The sequence below is a fragment of the Neodiprion lecontei genome, chromosome 1, assembly GCF_021901455.1.
Source record: "Neodiprion lecontei isolate iyNeoLeco1 chromosome 1, iyNeoLeco1.1, whole genome shotgun sequence".
Classification (NCBI taxonomy): Eukaryota; Metazoa; Arthropoda; class Insecta; order Hymenoptera; family Diprionidae; genus Neodiprion; species Neodiprion lecontei.
In genome coordinates, this window is record NC_060260.1 from 14,299,286 (window position 1) to 14,316,562 (window position 17,277).

Below are 17,277 nucleotides of genomic sequence, written 5' to 3' on the forward strand. Positions count from 1 at the left end.
CGAAACATGCGATCTTCATCGTCGACAGCTTGTTTACAACTTTATCCGCGTTAAAATCTATACTCAAAAGTTGAGAAACCTATGCAGCGCGTATAGAATTTTTGTAACTATAGACTAAATTTACTATGTCGCGGGTTCGCATCTCCTCACGGAGATGATCGAGCTGATTGACCAAGTCGCGGTTTCGCGTCTCTTTACGAAGATGATCGAACTGATCGATGTTATTAATTAAGTCGCGGTTTCGCATCTCCTCACGGGGATGATCGAGCTGATCGACCTATGGGGGGGGGGGGGGGGGGGAGCAATGTCAGTTGGCCTCCTCGTGGCGTCCCCTGGAAATCCTTGTGAGCAAATGCGTAGCTAATAACTGACAACACAAGTACGTCATCAATGTACAAAACAGTAATCACAATTATAAGTTTGAAGTATTTACGTCACAATCTATTGCATGATCTATTTTATCATACAATTCAGATGAATAAGGAATTAATAATAAATATGTATTATGAAATTCGTCTCAAAAATCACAATTATAGATCTTTGTATACATGTGACATGTTTACAAGTATATGACACTACTTGTTAAAAGCCACGTAAGACGGTCCCGGCCGTCTATGAAGTGATATGAAAATACGTTATATCTATTTTAGCGGAAAGAAAAATGCTAGAGAATGTAATTCGAAAATTTTTGGTGATTTGAAAAATTAACGACGGAGCCAGGAATCGAAACTGTTGTTTTTATATAATGATTGTAATAAATATAATTATTTCGATAATTATGACAACTTTTCATGTCTTAAAATAATTCGTTGTATGTAATTCTGCAAGACATTATGGTCGAATACAGATCAATGAGGGCAAGCGATTTTAGGAAAATTATGTCACATTGAAAAGGCATATCCGTCCGTATTATTGGAATAAAATAATGACTGTGTCGATAAAGTTATGGTACTAACATTTACAGTCGCTACGTAGTTTTACGTACTCACTTCGTACCGTCTCAATCTTAAGCTTTCATACCGACCATACTTTGGCTGCTACAAATGTCGGTACGAGCCCGTTACGTAGAGTCGATAGAGCAGAAACCTCCTACGCTCCCAGGCCCACTTGGGCACACTTGCCCGCCGAAAGCCATCCGAAAACTAATACACAAAAATTTACCCAGGGACCCCAGGGGTAACTGTCTTTGTAATCTTCAGTCAAAGTTTACTGGGTTCCCGAAGAATTTTAAAGAATTGTTTTGGCGCCATTCAAAGAATTGTTCGCCTGATAGGTTGGCAATGCTGTGCGGTCAGCTGTGTCAAATAAACATGGCAGCGTCGAATAGCCGGGTCGACGAGTTGACAAGTTATTTTAAAACACATAACAAAATCAAAGAGCAACAAAGCCACTCAGCGAAGGTACACAGCGTTGGCTGGAGCTGTGACGGGAGACTACTGGCGTCCGGCTCGTTCGACAAGTGTGTTTGTATTTTTTCTCTTGGAACCGATCGTTTGGTGAGTAAAAGCTCGCTGTGCGTTTACGTGTTTATGTATTATAAATTTGATATACTTTAATGAACCTCTGCAGTTTAAGACTATGTTGTGCTTACTCTTCACTGACCGCATGAAGAGTCATCTTATTTTGACTCATTAGAGTCAGTATTTTTATAACATTTTGATATAAATCGAAAGTTTTTAGGTATACAGGGTCATCCACGACTATTGCTTCATAGGCTAACAATATATTTCTCATAAAAATCTGTGACAGAAACGTTTTCGTTTCTGATTCGAAATTCGTTATTTGCAAATTACTGTCGTTGATAAATGAATAAATAAAATTTTCCATTCATCGCATTTTGAGCAATTCTAAAGTTGCAAGCTAGCGATTTTTTCTGAAATATTTTGTTACCACCTTCAATCTCATAAATTTGATGCAATATATGTATTCAATTTAACTACAATATAGAGTTATTATTCAATGCAGGTGATAAATTGTGGAATTAACTATACAAGTATATTTATGATCCATGGAACCCATAAAGTGAAAAAATTTACAAATACAAGCTCCATGCAATACACACTTAAAAACAATATAAAAGCATTTTGTATAAATACAAAAACCTTTGTTCTAGAAACAAGAGACAACGTTCCGCGGACATGGAGGAAGCGTGGATCAATTATGTTGGCACTCATTTCACCCTGAGCTACTATCAACTGCAAGTGGAGATAAAACCATGCGTATTTGGGACACAAGATCTCAAAAATGCACAGCAAATATTGCGACACGGGGTGAAAACATCAATATATCTTGGTCGCCTGATGGTAACACAATAGCAGTTGGCAACAAGGAGGATTTAGTGACATTCATTGATGCAAGAGTAATGAAAATTCGTGCCGAGGAACAATTCAACTTTGAAGTCAATGAAATATCTTGGAACAAAGATTCGGACACATTTTATCTTACAAATGGTCAGGGATGTGTTCATATTCTAAGCTATCCGGACCTAGAACTACTGCATGTAATCAAAGCTCATCCAGGGACATGCATTTGCATTGAATTTGACCCTACTGGTCGTTACTTCGCAACAGGGTCAGCTGATGCTTTAGTGTCTCTGTGGGATGCTGATGAATTATGTTGCCTAAGGACATTTTCTCGATTGGAATGGCCTGTTAGAACCATTTCATTCTCTCATGATGGGCAACTCCTAGCAGCTGCTTCTGAAGACTTGGTCATAGACATTGGAGAGGTAGAAACGGGAGAAAAAGTTGCCGATATACCGGTCGAAGCTGCAACATTTACGGTGGCGTGGCATCCAAAACAATATTTATTGGCATATGCGTGTGACGATAAAGACACTTACGATCGAAAAAGGGATGCTGGAAGCTTGAAAGTTTTTGGGTTTTCAAGCGAATAAAATTGGATTTTACCATATTGACTGCTTTTCGTCAACTTTCTTTAAATGGGATTTTTATTTGACAATGACGTTTTTGTTAGATCTCATGTGTGATACCTTTACATGATACATATAACATTATAGCACGATAAAATAGTACTCTCTACACCTAATGCTCTAAGATGATTTTAAAATTCATATGCAATTTTGATCAATATTTGTTGAAGAGGGAAGCTTTTGTAGTGGGTTATTTTGGTTTAATGCTATGTTCATTACCTCAATAGCACTGTACATGCCTGTATGTTCTCCATATATCTGAATATTCTGTAATTTGAGACGTGTCAATTACTTTTCTTACAAATGCAAAGCCAGATAAGAATATGAATATTGCCTCTACTCTAAACTGATCCTTCTGTAAGCTTACTGTTTTTTTCTTTTCAGTTTTTACTATAAACAATTTGAAGCTCACGAGAAAGTATTGATTACACTAGTTCGAATGTATAAAAAATTAGTTTGAAAACACATGAGTCTGACAAATCAACAAAATTTTGAACACCCTCTCTCAACGTTCTGTATCACATTATTTTTATATGCTTATTCAGATGGTGGGTCACATTGAAGAAAATTGAAAATCCGTCTTTCCATCATCCGTATTTTACACCTGTGTTTGCGGTAGTCTCACCAGGGATGTATATAAAATTAACACAAAGTTCTGCTTGCATTGTGTGAGATAGATACTAAGTATACGAATACATAAATATGAGTAGATGTTACTAGTACAGTGAATACAATCATAGTGCTACTCCTATGCGTAAAAGCATGCCAGCAGGTCTGAGAGCTGTAATTGTTACAAACTAGTGAATGGCTCGAAGCACAGCAACTACAAACTCGAAATATCGATAAAGATTTTGAAGAATCAGAGGGATTTCTGTACGAAAACTATTAACACCTAGATATAATGATTTGCTGTAAAACCTTGATTATCGAAACGCTGAGTTCATACTTCCTAAGCAATTACTCAATCAGCTGTAATCAAGATACAATAAACGGAAACGTATTGTGATATTAAGTAAAAGTTGTGAAAATCCAAAATATGCTATTAATTGTACTTTATAAATCAACTAAATTAACACGGATGAATAGCAATCTACTTACACAAGAACCGCATGGCTGTCTTGACACAGATCTGAAGGATCCAAAAAAAAATACAAAACACTGAAATAGTACTGACGGGCGACATAAATATGAATTTGTTGAACCAAAACAGTCTTTTACCAGAATACTTTGAAGTACTTTGTGGCCAGAGGTTTATACCCATGGTGGACAAGCCAACAAGAGTAACACAACTAACTTCCGCCTGCATCAATCACTACTTTGTTTGTATGAGGCAGTACGTTGGTGACATATTAGCCATGGTATTGAAAATCCACGTTGGAAAACATTTGTCTATATTCTCAAAACTGAAAGATGCACTAAATACTTTTACAAAACCTTGAAACAGATGGTAAAAGAACAAAGGAGAACACTTTTGCGACAAGAGAATAGAGATAAAATGACAAAATGATGTTCATACAAATGTGACATTTGTAATTGGAGAAGCAAAGGAACTTAGAGAAATTTAGAAAGCCATTGAATCCCACTACACAAAGAAAAAAAGTCTGTCACCATAGGGATACTGATGTTAGTTAACGTAAGGGACAAGATTTTTAAGGATGCCATAAACGTGAATAGTGCAGTTCGAATAAAAAATCAAAAGAATTATAAACTGTGTAAATTAATTTATAGAAAAAAATAAAATAAATCCAAAAATGATCGCATACCTAGTTGGAACAAGTAGGGTGTTATGGAAGAACGTAAATAGTAAATTTCATATTAGGAGTATACTTTCAATTTCTGGATAGCATAAAACTGTAGTAGAAAAAAAAAATACTGCAGATAGCTTTAGCAAATATTTTGTGAATGTGTGCAAAAACTTGAAGGTAGAATATCGATAAGAGAAGTACCGGTCAAACAAGACAAGGTCGAGCAGTTTACGTTACTGGATCTTGTTAACAATGAAGTAATAATTAGTGTTCATTGTAGTATTAGAATATAGTATGATAGAGAAATTAAAACTAGGTAAAACCCTATGTGTATAAAGTCATATCTATACCACATGGCCACTGGTGAAAATAATAAATGGCATATGCAGGGGAGATACTTTCCAACAGTATTCAAAAAAATATTAGTAGATAATAAAAGTATTGAACCAAAGAATGAGACTAGGAAAATATCAACTAGTCTCACTAATTGCTAGTACGGCTAAAATAGTTGAAACATGTTCTAAAGATAGAATGCTCAAATTCATCATTTAGAAAAGGAAAATTTACTCAGATGTTTTGACTTGCCTTACCAATAAAGCAAAAAATCCTTGGTGGTTTTAGTGGACTCGGCAAAGGCGTTTCTTGCAGTAAATCATGGTAAGATATTAGATCAACTGGAAAAATGATCTTTTAAGAATTTCTGAATGATCTATTTTATAGGTATTGAGTGGAAAAGAATGCAGATTGTGACAATCAAAATGAAGTACCATCGAAAATTTTGTCACGTGTTGCATACCTATATAATCCGTACTCGGGCCTTTGCTTTTATGCATAATTATATAATAAATATATTGCTGCATATTCCCTAGAGCGTGTTCAGCTTTCAACTTTGGCAAGGAAGGATACTAAGGATTGCAAAACTAGTAGACTGTTTACATTGGATCGCTTTTTCAGCATTGAGGTACGAGTTGTCAACGTTTTGTACATAAGTACCGACAAACAAACAGTAATTTAAATCGGATATACAATAATTTATTATTTGTACAATTCACGTATGTTAACAGTGTTCATCTAAAATTGGACTATACCAATTATTTACCTATTGACAAAATTACTACTCCATCACTTCTGGTTTTCCTAGTATTAATCACAAGGTAATCGACAATACTGTATTAATTGAATAATGCACTATAGAAGCAAAGATCTTGATCATGCATTCTCTGTCTCATGAATATTCCAAGTCAAAGATCTATGTTTTTGACCGAATATCACATAATCAGTTGATAGTTATGTACAAATATTGCATATTGAAAATCAACCTAGACTTATCAACATTCCTTTCTAATATTACAATAATACTTTACAAAGTGACCTAATCTATTGAATAATGAGCACAAGTTACACATATAAGCGAGAATATTTATGCTATGCACAAACTATGTCATTAATATTCGATCAATATCAAACTTGCAATATCTTTTCGCAGCTTTAAATGCGTGTAAAGTGCTGCGAGGTCTAGGTTGTCCTGTAATATTAAACAAAATTTAATATCAAACTAACGGAGGCTGTAAATAATCGCCTTTGTGAAATCAGTTGCAGAACTTTGTCCACCCAAGTCCTTGGTGCGGACTTTTCCATCGTTCAATACACGATTAATAGCGTCTCTGATCTGTTCTGCATAAGTTCGTAAATTAACGTGATTTAGAAGTTTGACAGAACATAAAAGCATGGCAGTGGGATTTGCCACATTTTTACCCACAGCCTCTGAATACGTGTGACGCGCACCCTGTAAATTAAAAGTAAAGAACATCAATGACAATTTCATTATGAATTCTTTAATCATGGCAATGTTTTCACAGTAATAAAATGCCTGTGCTGGAGAATGAGAAGCGTTCAGAATAATAAATTTTTCACAACCAGTTACAGTAGTACCAATTATAAGAGTCCTCGTTGTAAAAGAAGTTCCCCTTCGTTGTCCTTGAGCTAGTTTTATAGCTTCCCCCACTCTACCTGTGTACCTGAGGTCTCCTAACTTTTGATTCCGCGAATGATACGTGTTTAGTCACCGAATTCGTGTACATATCTGTGATTCTTTTATAACGAGAAGTGTGATGAACATCGACACATTCACACACATGCGGTTTTCAATCTCTCCAGGCAGTAGTTGGGACACACTTCGATAACGCATTTATTGGAAGCCTATTCCCTTAACCACCCTAATATTCTTTTATAACAAGGTAGTACTGTAAAAGATACTTACAGGTTCGAAAACAACACACTCCGCACTGAAGCTGGCGCCAGCAACAACTCCAGCACCACCAACCAATCCGGATGCCAAATTATCGACGATATTACCGTACAAATTAGGTGTAACCATAACGTCAAACTGTCGTGGGTTGGACACCATTTGCATTGTACAATTATCAACAATCATCTTTTCAAATTGAATTCTGAAAAAAATAATCATATTTTTCTTTGTGAACAAATTATGTAAATCAGTAGATCCAGAACAAAATTATGATAAAAATAGACGAAACCTTATTTTATTTTAGATAAAAATAGAGTGATTTGACACAACAACATTAATAGAGAAAATTAAATAGGATAGTTAAATATAATGTTGAAGTACATAATGTGGGTGATATGAAATATTTAAAAAAAATCGCTGTTTTGCAACTCGAAATTGTTAAAACGTAGTAACTTGTACACTACAGCTTGGATAAAGCAAAATATTACTCATTCTGCAGGCACAACTTCTGCAAATTAATTCCAAAGTTGCATATCATTTTTAGTTTTCAATATTTCGTTCCTTTCGTTATGAACTTCAACCTCGTATAATACAATCCTATATTGAGATATTCATATAAATGGTCTATGCTCCATAGATTGATAAAAAAAATATATATACATGTATATGTGTGTGTGTGTGTATACCTTGGGTACAGTTTAGCTATCTCTTCACATGATCGCAAGAAGAGCCCATCACCAAGCTTCATAATATTAGCTTTGTGTACACACGTAACCTTCTTGCGATTATTTCTGGTTGCATAGTCAAACGCAAATTTAGCAATCCTCTGAGATTTCGTGGCAGTGACGATCTTCAGACACTCAACCACTCCTTTGACACTTTCGTGTTCCAATGCAGAATACTCACCTTCAGTTTGTTCTCTTATTATAACACAGTCCACGTTTTGATGACGAGATTTAATACCGGGCAAAGACTTCACGTGTACAACATTAGAATACAGGTCTAAGCTGCGCCTAAGTTTCATATTCAAAGTTTGTAACTCTCCAGTATGAGAGTGATCTGGCGTTGCCAAAATACCCTGAAAAATTAAATTTCACACTATTTAATGTCTTCGTTTTATTCTTAATTTAATATTAACACTAAATGAATTGATTTCTTCACCAGTAATTAGACGAAAATGTACTAGTTTATGCTATCCCAATGAATCTTTTAATAAGAATACACTTGCTACTCGAAAATTAAATACGAATATCTCAAAACAAAGGTATATCAGGTCGATCTCTCCAATTTTGATTTTATTCATATATGCTGTAGTGCATCGAAAACTCAGCAAGACGTATTTTTTTTTATCCAGAAATTGCCTTGTTGAGTGCCCATCTATGCAGGTCATTTTCATCTCCTTAAAATGATTTATGATTCTATTGATGAATGAAACATTTTAGCATTAGATTCATTCAAGCACATGAAGAAATCACCTTGTTGGATGCCCAGCTTTGAGGTTCATTTTTACCCCCTCAAAGTGTTTTACAGCTGATTAAATAAAAATTCCTATCGCTTAATTTTCGATGCACTATAATATATATGAACTCAAAATCAAAGAGATCGACCTGAGACACATTCCTTGTCAGAGCCAGATGTTTCTTCATGATCTTGATAGTGGATTATGCATTGCATAATCATTTTTGTATTAAAGTCCATTGCAAAATTGAAGGCACGGGTACTAATTTTTTGCTTCTTTATTTTGATTCCATTTTTTCGTAATTTCCAAATTCAACCCAATGTGTCATGTCGAAATTAAATGGTATACTACATTTCCTTAATTTCATGCAGCCATGACAAACAATATTATTTGTCAGGAGACATTTAGCTGATGCATATTTCAAAATCTTTTCTTCGTTTTTTTACTGTTTATTAATAGTTCAGGAATTGAGTAACATTTTACGTTTGTTCGGATGCTGAAAACTTCAAGATCCTCAAATGAAATTCTGTCCAAGTAATTTTCACAGTCTAGAATATAGCTACACTTAAAGCTTAAAGTGTGACAGCACAATAGTACTCAAACTATTGATGAAACTCAAAAAAGTTTGAGATGAAAGTTACATTGTTCGAGAAGGCCGTCATACTGGACCATCTTATTTCTTTTTCGGTGGAGACACTGAAGCTACGTCAAGGTGAACACCACTTTTTTAAACGGAACAATGTATTTTTTTTCTACGTTATTGCTGACTTTGAGGCAAATTCAGTGATCTACAACACAAGGGCATTCTAGGCACATAAAGTATGAAAATAGTTAAAAAATCAAATCAAATCAAAATAAATATTGTCAACGGATTAACTAACCTTGGTTCGTGTCTACCCACAGAAGATACCTAGCTTAACCCAACATCACTTGATTACTTTTTATGGGCTCTTGTCAGAGAAAGTGTAATGGCGGTAGCACCTACCACGCCTGACGATATGAAAGGAAGAATACACCGAGCATGTACTGAAATTACACCACAAATGTTAGCTGAAGTTAGATGGTCTTTTCATCAGTAAATTAACAATTGTTCACAAGTCGAGGGTCGTCAGTTCGAGCATCTTCTGTAGGTAGATACAAACCAAGGTTAGTAAATCCTTTGAAAATAATTCTTTTGATTTGATTTGATTTTTCGACTATTGTCACACTTCGCATGCCTAGAATGACCTTGTGTTGTAGATCACCGAATTTGCCTCAATCAGTAATAATGTCGTAGAAAAAAAATGTGGTGTTGACCTTGACGAAGCTTCAGCACCTCCACCAAAAAAGAAATAAGATGGTCCAGTATGACGGCCTTCTAGAACAATGTAACTTCCATCTGAAATTTTTTTGAGTATCATCAATAGTTTGACTACTATTGCTCTGTCACACTTTAAATACCCTGTAGATGAACCAAACAAAATGGTAGTTGCAGGTGGAAAGACGCCGATCTTTTTTATTTCAACTAAATATCAGTTAATAAAATACATGTTTCGTTGCCTCTTACATCTGCAACAAACCATTTTATTGTATTAATAGGTATTTAAATGTAATGACTAATTCTGCGTTTTCACAACCTTAACCCGTGACAGGTAAATATTCAAACCGTATACCTCTCGTGGCAATGAGTGTAAAAAATAGTCAATGGAAATTATTTTCAAATATCTCACTTTTTAATAAAGCTAGCAAGATTTCTTTTTTTAAATTAATGTTCAAACAATTCCGTATGAAATGGTTGTATTATGAAACTAATTAAGTTGGACTAAACAAATAAAAATGAACGTTGAAGGTATTCAACAAGATTCTTAGGGCCGAAATTTTACCATCATTGCCTGTCAGGGGTTAATTGTCGTTCTGATTAGATCTACCAGTGTTTTTCCCTGGTGTAGCATTATAGAGGAGGTGAATAAAAAAATTCTCCCCGGTCTTCTGTATCCTTAGTAGTTCTATCGAAGAAAGTCCTACGTTACGCAGAAAATATTGCAATGGAAATGATCATGGCGAGTTAAAACATAAACATGAAACAAAAAGTACATCAGATAAGTAGCCGACAATGGAGCACTTGGCCATAAAACAATTGCCACCGTATTGCCACTCATATGGTATACCAAAGTTTATTGCGTCTACGTATACTCTAGATAACTGATATGAATGAAAATGGCACATATTTTATCAGATAGGATCACTGTTGTAATTCGCATATAAATTGCTTCAGAAAATTGAAAAGTACATGATAGATATCCAAATAAAACGTACTTTGTCAATTTTAACATAAACTTGTAACCTTTCTACTGAAAAGAACCTGCTCTTATTATACTGAATTGACAAGTTGTGACATTCATTATGTGCACAATGAATAACTTGAAAGTACGCTAACATATAAAAAAACGAAACTTATTTCTGATTCAAATCACAGACAAAAGATGAACACACAATTCTACTTGATGTAAAATAAAAATTTAATATAAGTTGCGAATTCAACTTGCAATAGCATAACTGGAATGTTAGTTGTGCTTAAGTTAATAAAACTGACAAATAAAAAGCACTGGTTGTAATAAACTTAGTGTCAGCAAGCAAATAATATCTCATAAAAAGTAATGAAGTAAATACCTTTAAACAAACACGATTCTTAGCAATACTACCAGAGACTCGTTCAAGAGGAGCACTCAATGTTGGGTTGACTTCGGACAAAAAGAACGTTTCAAATTCAATGGGCACATTTGCAGCTTTGAAAACTTCTTGAACAGAATAGACAAGTTCTGGTCCGACTCCATCTCCGGGAATAAGCGTACATTTTGTTTTTGATTCTTTTTGCACACCCTGAAAATAATAGCAGAAACATTAATGTGTAATATTCAAATTGCTAAATTACACTATGGTGAAATAATTTACTTACTACGTCCTGCTGATATACAACTCCCAGATGGAATGTTCTGGCTACTGGGCCTTTTGGGGCAGCCTAAAGCACCAAGAATCCATGCATAAAATTGATGCATTCAAAGCAACATCGGGGACCAGTTTGGAATTGGGGAAGAGAAGAAATAGATATGTAATAAAATAAGTTATTGTAGCAAATATAATGCATCAAGATGCAAAATTATTTCAAGGTTGTTGGTCGAAACTGTGACAGAAGCGAGTATTGATATAGAGCTGATTTGGTCTTAATTTAATTATATATTTAATTTATTTAAGTAGACTGCAAAATGAATTATCAGTTTCAGATTAATGCCAAATTCGTATAAAATTGTCCGATTGATTCTCCACGGTGATCTATGGAACCAGTGAACCCTTCATCAATTAAAAACTTTGTTTGCATTTTGAGCAATGCTTGTCAATCGTTATGTAAAATAAGTTAGAAATACCTGAGCAAGAACCTTGCAGACCTTCCTCGCAAGTAGCGCCATTTTTCACGAAGGAGATGAATCTCTGAACGGCTTGAGCTACAAAATTTTATTGCTGTTATCGACAATGTTATCGACTCCGAAAGCGGCTATCGATATACTTAACAAAAGCAGTGTTGCCAGTGTTAGTACCAGAGATGAGTGAGGAGATGTCCAACGCTCGCGTTTTAGGCCGTGTTCGTAAATTGACTGCCAGTACTAAAAATTCCCTAGGACAGAGACAGAGCTGTCCATGAACTCGGCAGCGCAAAAGAGATAAAAGATTGGTGACAGTACTGTGAGTCAATTTTCGAACACGGCCTTAGGTGATCCCACCAGAGTGGCGCTGAAACGTAGCGGTGAATCGAGAAGTAGAATTTTGTGATCATCGCCTCGGTCGATGCTGCAGAGTTGTTTTAGGGCTACACCAACATGATGATCATAAATATGCTTGGTGGATGATACAATCGCACGTTCTCTGATGTTGCGTGTGTGCGGTGCTCGTAGGCGAGTTAGAACGTAATTGCGCGGGCATACCCACACGGCAAAACGCTCGGCTCACGGACGCACGCACACCACACACCGTCGGCCACGAGCGACTAACCCCAACGTTCTAACACACACTGGGTGGATTGGGTGTATATATGGGGCATTTCATCCAAATTCAACATATTCATTCGTTATCGTATGATATAATCATTTATATCAAACATTATATCAATACGATAACGAATGAATATAAAATATTTGGACCTCCGGATTTTGTACGTAGGCTCGTAGTGAGTAAAATAATTAGCGGAATGAAAAGAAATACAAGAATGAAGATTTAATAGGGAAAATTTAACAGAGCCTCATTCTATTTTCCGATTTTTCCGATTTTTAATTATTGTGCAGCGGTGTACACTGACATAACGAGCCAGCAACAGCTACGGCTCCAAAGAAAACTAAATGCCTGCGTCAGGTATATTTGTAAACTATCTAAGTACGAACATGTCACTCCGTACTTTGCTAGTCTCCGCTCGCTCACACTTTGGTCTAGAAGAGAATTTTTCCTGGTCTGTTTATTATACGAAGCTCTTGTGTTAAATCAAAAGCCACTCATCAAAAGAGATATGCGTATTCTTGAACCTCGCGTTCGCCGAGGGGATGTCAGGCAAGACTACTTTGAGCTTCCGCGCTGTCGTGGTGCCAAAGATTAATTGTTCATGATCGCGGCTGCCATGTCTTGGAACCTGCTGCCGGCCTACTGTACGACTCAGCCATCGTTCCAAGAATTTCGTAGAATCTGTTATAAGTATTTATTAAATATCGAATCGAGCTAGATCACTTGACATGTTGTTGTCGATGCTATCATTTTATTTTACCTTGTTACATGTCATTTTTATTTTTTATTTTTGAGTTATAATTGCTGGTAATGTGCGATGTGTGGGTGATGCGAGATATATTGTGTATGGAACACTATACTATATTTAAACCCTGTTTATTGTTTTACTTATGTCTGTCATTTATATATTTATATAAGTCTCGAAATCAGAGACTTGGTAATTTCGAGGAAAGGTGGAGAAATCACGACATGTGAAGTTGCAGTAAATAACTGTAATTAAAACACACAAAGTAATAAAATGATGTTTACAATTGAATAATGTTACATTAACTAATATTGCAGATGAATGTTACATTAACTTTAGCGCCGCACCTGTATCAATCACAATCGTCGGTATCTCGTAGTGATACTGTGATGATAATGTTCATATATTATTAACGGTACTTATCGGTATGTTGTATCCAAAGGTCATAACGACGATCAGTGAATTGCGAAAAACGATATAAATGCGAATTCGTGCTATACCGCCCATTTGTACAGTTTTTATAAGCACAGCGATCATAAATTCGCTCCTTCTTCACTTCATGCGACATGATCTCTTATTCTCAATTTAATTGTACTTTTATTCAACGCATACGAGCACGAACGTGTGGGCTCAACGTGTAAAGCACGAATTAAAACAAAGGTCCGGCGTTCTGGAAAGGGGTGACAGTCAAACAACAATGTTGCGTTCAACACATGCAACCGAGTCCAATACATGTGTTTCTTTCTTTTTTATTAAAAGTCCATATACGTGCAGTCTAGCCAAGACTACATGATTTCTTTCGTTTGTTTAATTTATTGCTTGTTGAAAATAAAATTATATTGTTATGTATGTTATGTTGCTTGTTGTATTTAATATATTGAATATTCTCGGATACGGCAGTACACACTCGAGCAGAATCAATATTTCATACCTAATAATGTATCGAAAAATATATGGATATTTTATTAAGGTCTTATGGGACGTATATTCTCAACCAAAAGTGAGTCTCGGTGAGAATATTTAATACTTCGCGATGAGATAAGAATTTGAAAAAAATCAATCATAACCGAGATGATAAGAAAATTCATTCTGAATAATAATAATGTCAAAAATTTGTTAATAAACTTTTGAAACAAAAATTTGTTTAACAAATCGCTAGTAAAATTTCTTTTTATTTCATGTGATATGAAGTCTTGATTTTTCTGAATACGTATGAATTTTTTTATAATTGTCGTCAATTTTGAAAAACCCATTTTCGCGAATTTTTTCAATTTTTAAAAATGGGTCAAAAGTCCTGAATTTTGGATCGGTTCTCATCAAATGGTTATACATTACACTGAAAAAGTTTCAGAGGCATCAAACGAAGAGTTTCATAAATAAAGCCTTGAAAAATTTTTGAAAACGGAATATTCAAAATCGCCGGAAATTCTAAAAAAAAATTTATATGTATTCTGCAAAATCAATGAATTCATTTCATATGAAATAAAAAAAAAAACTAGAGATTCGTTGAACAAATTTTTGCCTAAACAATTTATTACTTGGATACTGGAAAGGAATGAATAACAATAAATAAAAAACAAAATTCGTTTGTATTATATAATAATAATAATAATAATAATAATAATAATAAAAATGTTTATTTAATCGGCCGTGGAGCCTTAGACTCCTTGCGGCCGTCCAATAAGACAATACATGGAATAATGAAGTACACTATAAATGTAAGTTTGACACCTTATCAAACTTATTAGTCTCCCATTCAGGTACATTACGGATCTGTTATGTATACAACTAAAGGAGACGTCGAGTATAAACACAGCGGAATCAACAGAGTCGCTCGTTAGCGGTCATACGGCATAGTTCAGGATAAAGCTATACATAATCACTACGAGATACCGACGATTGTGATTGATACAGGTGCGGCGCTAAAGTTAATGTAACATTCATCTGCAATATTAGTTAATGTAACATTATTCAATTGTAAACATCATTTTATTACTTTGTGTGTTTTAATTACAGTTATTTACTGCAACTTCACATGTCGTGATTTCTCCACCTTTCCTCGAAATTACCAAGTCTCTGATTTCGAGACTTATATAAATATATAAATGACAGACATAAGTAAAACAATAAACAGGGTTTAAATATAGTATAGTGTTCCATACACAATATATCTCGCATCACCCACACATCGCACATTACCAGCAATTATAACTCAAAAATAAAAAATAAAAATGACATGTAACAAGGTAAAATAAAATGATAGCATCGACAACAACATGTCAAGTGATCTAGCTCGATTCGATATTTAATAAATACTTATAACAGATTCTACGAAATTCTTGGAACGATGGCTGAGTCGTACAGTAGGCCGGCAGCAGGTTCCAAGACATGGCAGCCGCGATCATGAACAATTAATCTTTGGCACCACGACAGCGCGGAAGCTCAAAGTAGTCTTGCCTGACATCCCCTCGGCGAACGCGAGGTTCAAGAATACGCATATCTCTTTTGATGAGTGGCTTTTGATTTAACACAAGAGCTTCGTATAATAAACAGACCAGGAAAAATTCTCTTCTAGACCAAAGTGTGAGCGAGCGGAGACTAGCAAAGTACGGAGTGACATGTTCGTACTTAGATAGTTTACAAATATACCTGACGCAGGCATTTAGTTTTCTTTGGAGCCGTAGCTGTTGCTGGCTCGTTATGTCAGTGTACACCGCTGCACAATAATTAAAAATCGGAAAAATCGGAAAATAGAATGAGGCTCTGTTAAATTTTCCCTATTAAATCTTCATTCTTGTATTTCTTTTCATTCCGCTAATTATTTTACTCACTACGAGCCTACGTACAAAATCCGGAGGTCCAAATATTTCATATTCATTCGTTATCGTATTGATATAATGTTTGATATAAATGATTATATCATACGATAACGAATGAATATGTTGAATTTGGATGAAATGCCCCATATATACACCCAATCCACCCAGTGTGTGTTAGAACGTTGGGGTTAGTCGCTCGTGGCCGACGGTGTGTGGTGTGCGTGCGTCCGTGAGCCGAGCGTTTTGCCGTGTGGGTATGCCCGCGCAATTACGTTCTAACTCGCCTACGAGCACCGCACACACGCAACATCAGAGAACGTGCGATTGTATCATCCACCAAGCATATTTATGATCATCATGTTGGTGTAGCCCTAAAACAACTCTGCAGCATCGACCGAGGCGATGATCACAAAATTCTACTTCTCGATTCACCGCTACGTTTCAGCGCCACTCTGGTGGGATCACCTAAAACGCGAGCGTTGGACATCTCCCTACTCATCTCTGTTAGTACAATTGTACTAAATTCAGTACTTCTGTCTACTGTTCAGTACGCTAGTACGACGGTGCCAAATTTAGTACGGTTTTCAAATTTCAGCCGTACTAGAAGTTTTCGAATCCAAAATGCATCTAGATTAGAATTAAAAAAATTCAACGTGTACTCCAAACGCAAACTCGGACCCGTGTGGGGAGCCATCGGTATCGGTCTTCTTTATCGGTCATATTAATTTGAATTGTTTTTATCACCACATAGGTATATACTATAGGTAGCTGTTGATCCCTCGGTGGTCGAGATCGTCGTCGTCCAAGAACCTTGTTAGCGTGCATTGGAGCGCGAAATACAGAATTTACAAAGAATGAATTAGTTAGTAGTAGTTATTGCCTATTTCGTATCGAGTTCGGTTGGAGTACCCCGCCACGGACGCGTTTGCTAGACATTTCTCTCCGTTATGTGCCCTTGTGACGGGCGGCTCTGAAACGCCACGTTACAACGTATACGCTTACAAACGAAATGAAATGTTATTCAATGACAAAATTCTACCGTCACTAAAATATCCGAAATAAATTTGTTTTCATTTTTATACATGAACGTTGCACTATCAAACATCGGAGATGCACTATCAAACACCTACAAACGATCTACAAACGGTTGAGAATTAAAAAAATAAAAATTTACGAAAAATAGAAGCTTACTAAAATCAGCCTTGGGGAAATTCCCTAGAACTGGGGAAATTCCCCACAATCGATAAAACTCCCCAGTAATATTATTATAACAGAATTATTTATTGTTTTACAAATAAACTGCTGG

The 17,277-nt window shown here is 35.6% G+C and overlaps 2 protein-coding genes across 2 annotated transcripts; one reads left to right on the forward strand and one right to left on the reverse strand.

The window, feature by feature from the left end:
- Positions 1 to 1,233: 1,233 nt before the first annotated feature.
- On the forward strand, positions 1,234 to 5,977 carry LOC107225782 (THO complex subunit 3). Its single transcript, XM_015666363.2, has 2 exons — positions 1,234 to 1,496; positions 2,114 to 5,977. Exons 1-2 carry the CDS (start codon positions 1,281 to 1,283, stop codon positions 2,894 to 2,896), a joined length of 999 nt encoding a protein of 332 aa, XP_015521849.2. The 5' UTR covers positions 1,234 to 1,280; the 3' UTR covers positions 2,897 to 5,977.
- On the reverse strand, positions 5,688 to 11,940 carry LOC107225783 (isocitrate dehydrogenase [NAD] subunit beta, mitochondrial). The gene is made up of 6 exons (XM_015666364.2): positions 11,786 to 11,940; positions 11,320 to 11,382; positions 11,034 to 11,243; positions 7,612 to 8,003; positions 6,938 to 7,127; positions 5,688 to 6,463 (listed from the first exon to the last, which is right to left on the reverse strand). Exons 1-6 carry the CDS (start codon positions 11,825 to 11,827, stop codon positions 6,233 to 6,235), a joined length of 1,128 nt encoding a protein of 375 aa, XP_015521850.1. The 5' UTR covers positions 11,828 to 11,940; the 3' UTR covers positions 5,688 to 6,232.
- Positions 11,941 to 17,277: the final 5,337 nt, after the last annotated feature.

Coding starts and splice junctions, on each gene's coding strand:
- LOC107225782 (XM_015666363.2), top strand. CDS start 1,281: ATGCTGTGCGGTCAGCTGTGTCAAATAAACATGGCAGCGTCGAATAGC. Junction 1,497..2,113: donor CTCTTGGAACCGATCGTTTG/GTGAGTAAAAGC, acceptor CCTTTGTTCTAG/AAACAAGAGACAACGTTCCG.
- LOC107225783 (XM_015666364.2), bottom strand. CDS start 11,827: ATGGCGCTACTTGCGAGGAAGGTCTGCAAGGTTCTTGCTCAG. Junction 8,004..11,033: donor AGAATCGTGTTTGTTTAAAG/GTATTTACTTCA, acceptor TTAATTTTTCAG/GGTATTTTGGCAACGCCAGA. Junction 6,464..6,937: donor AGTGTGTTGTTTTCGAACCT/GTAAGTATCTTT, acceptor TTTAATTTACAG/GGTGCGCGTCACACGTATTC.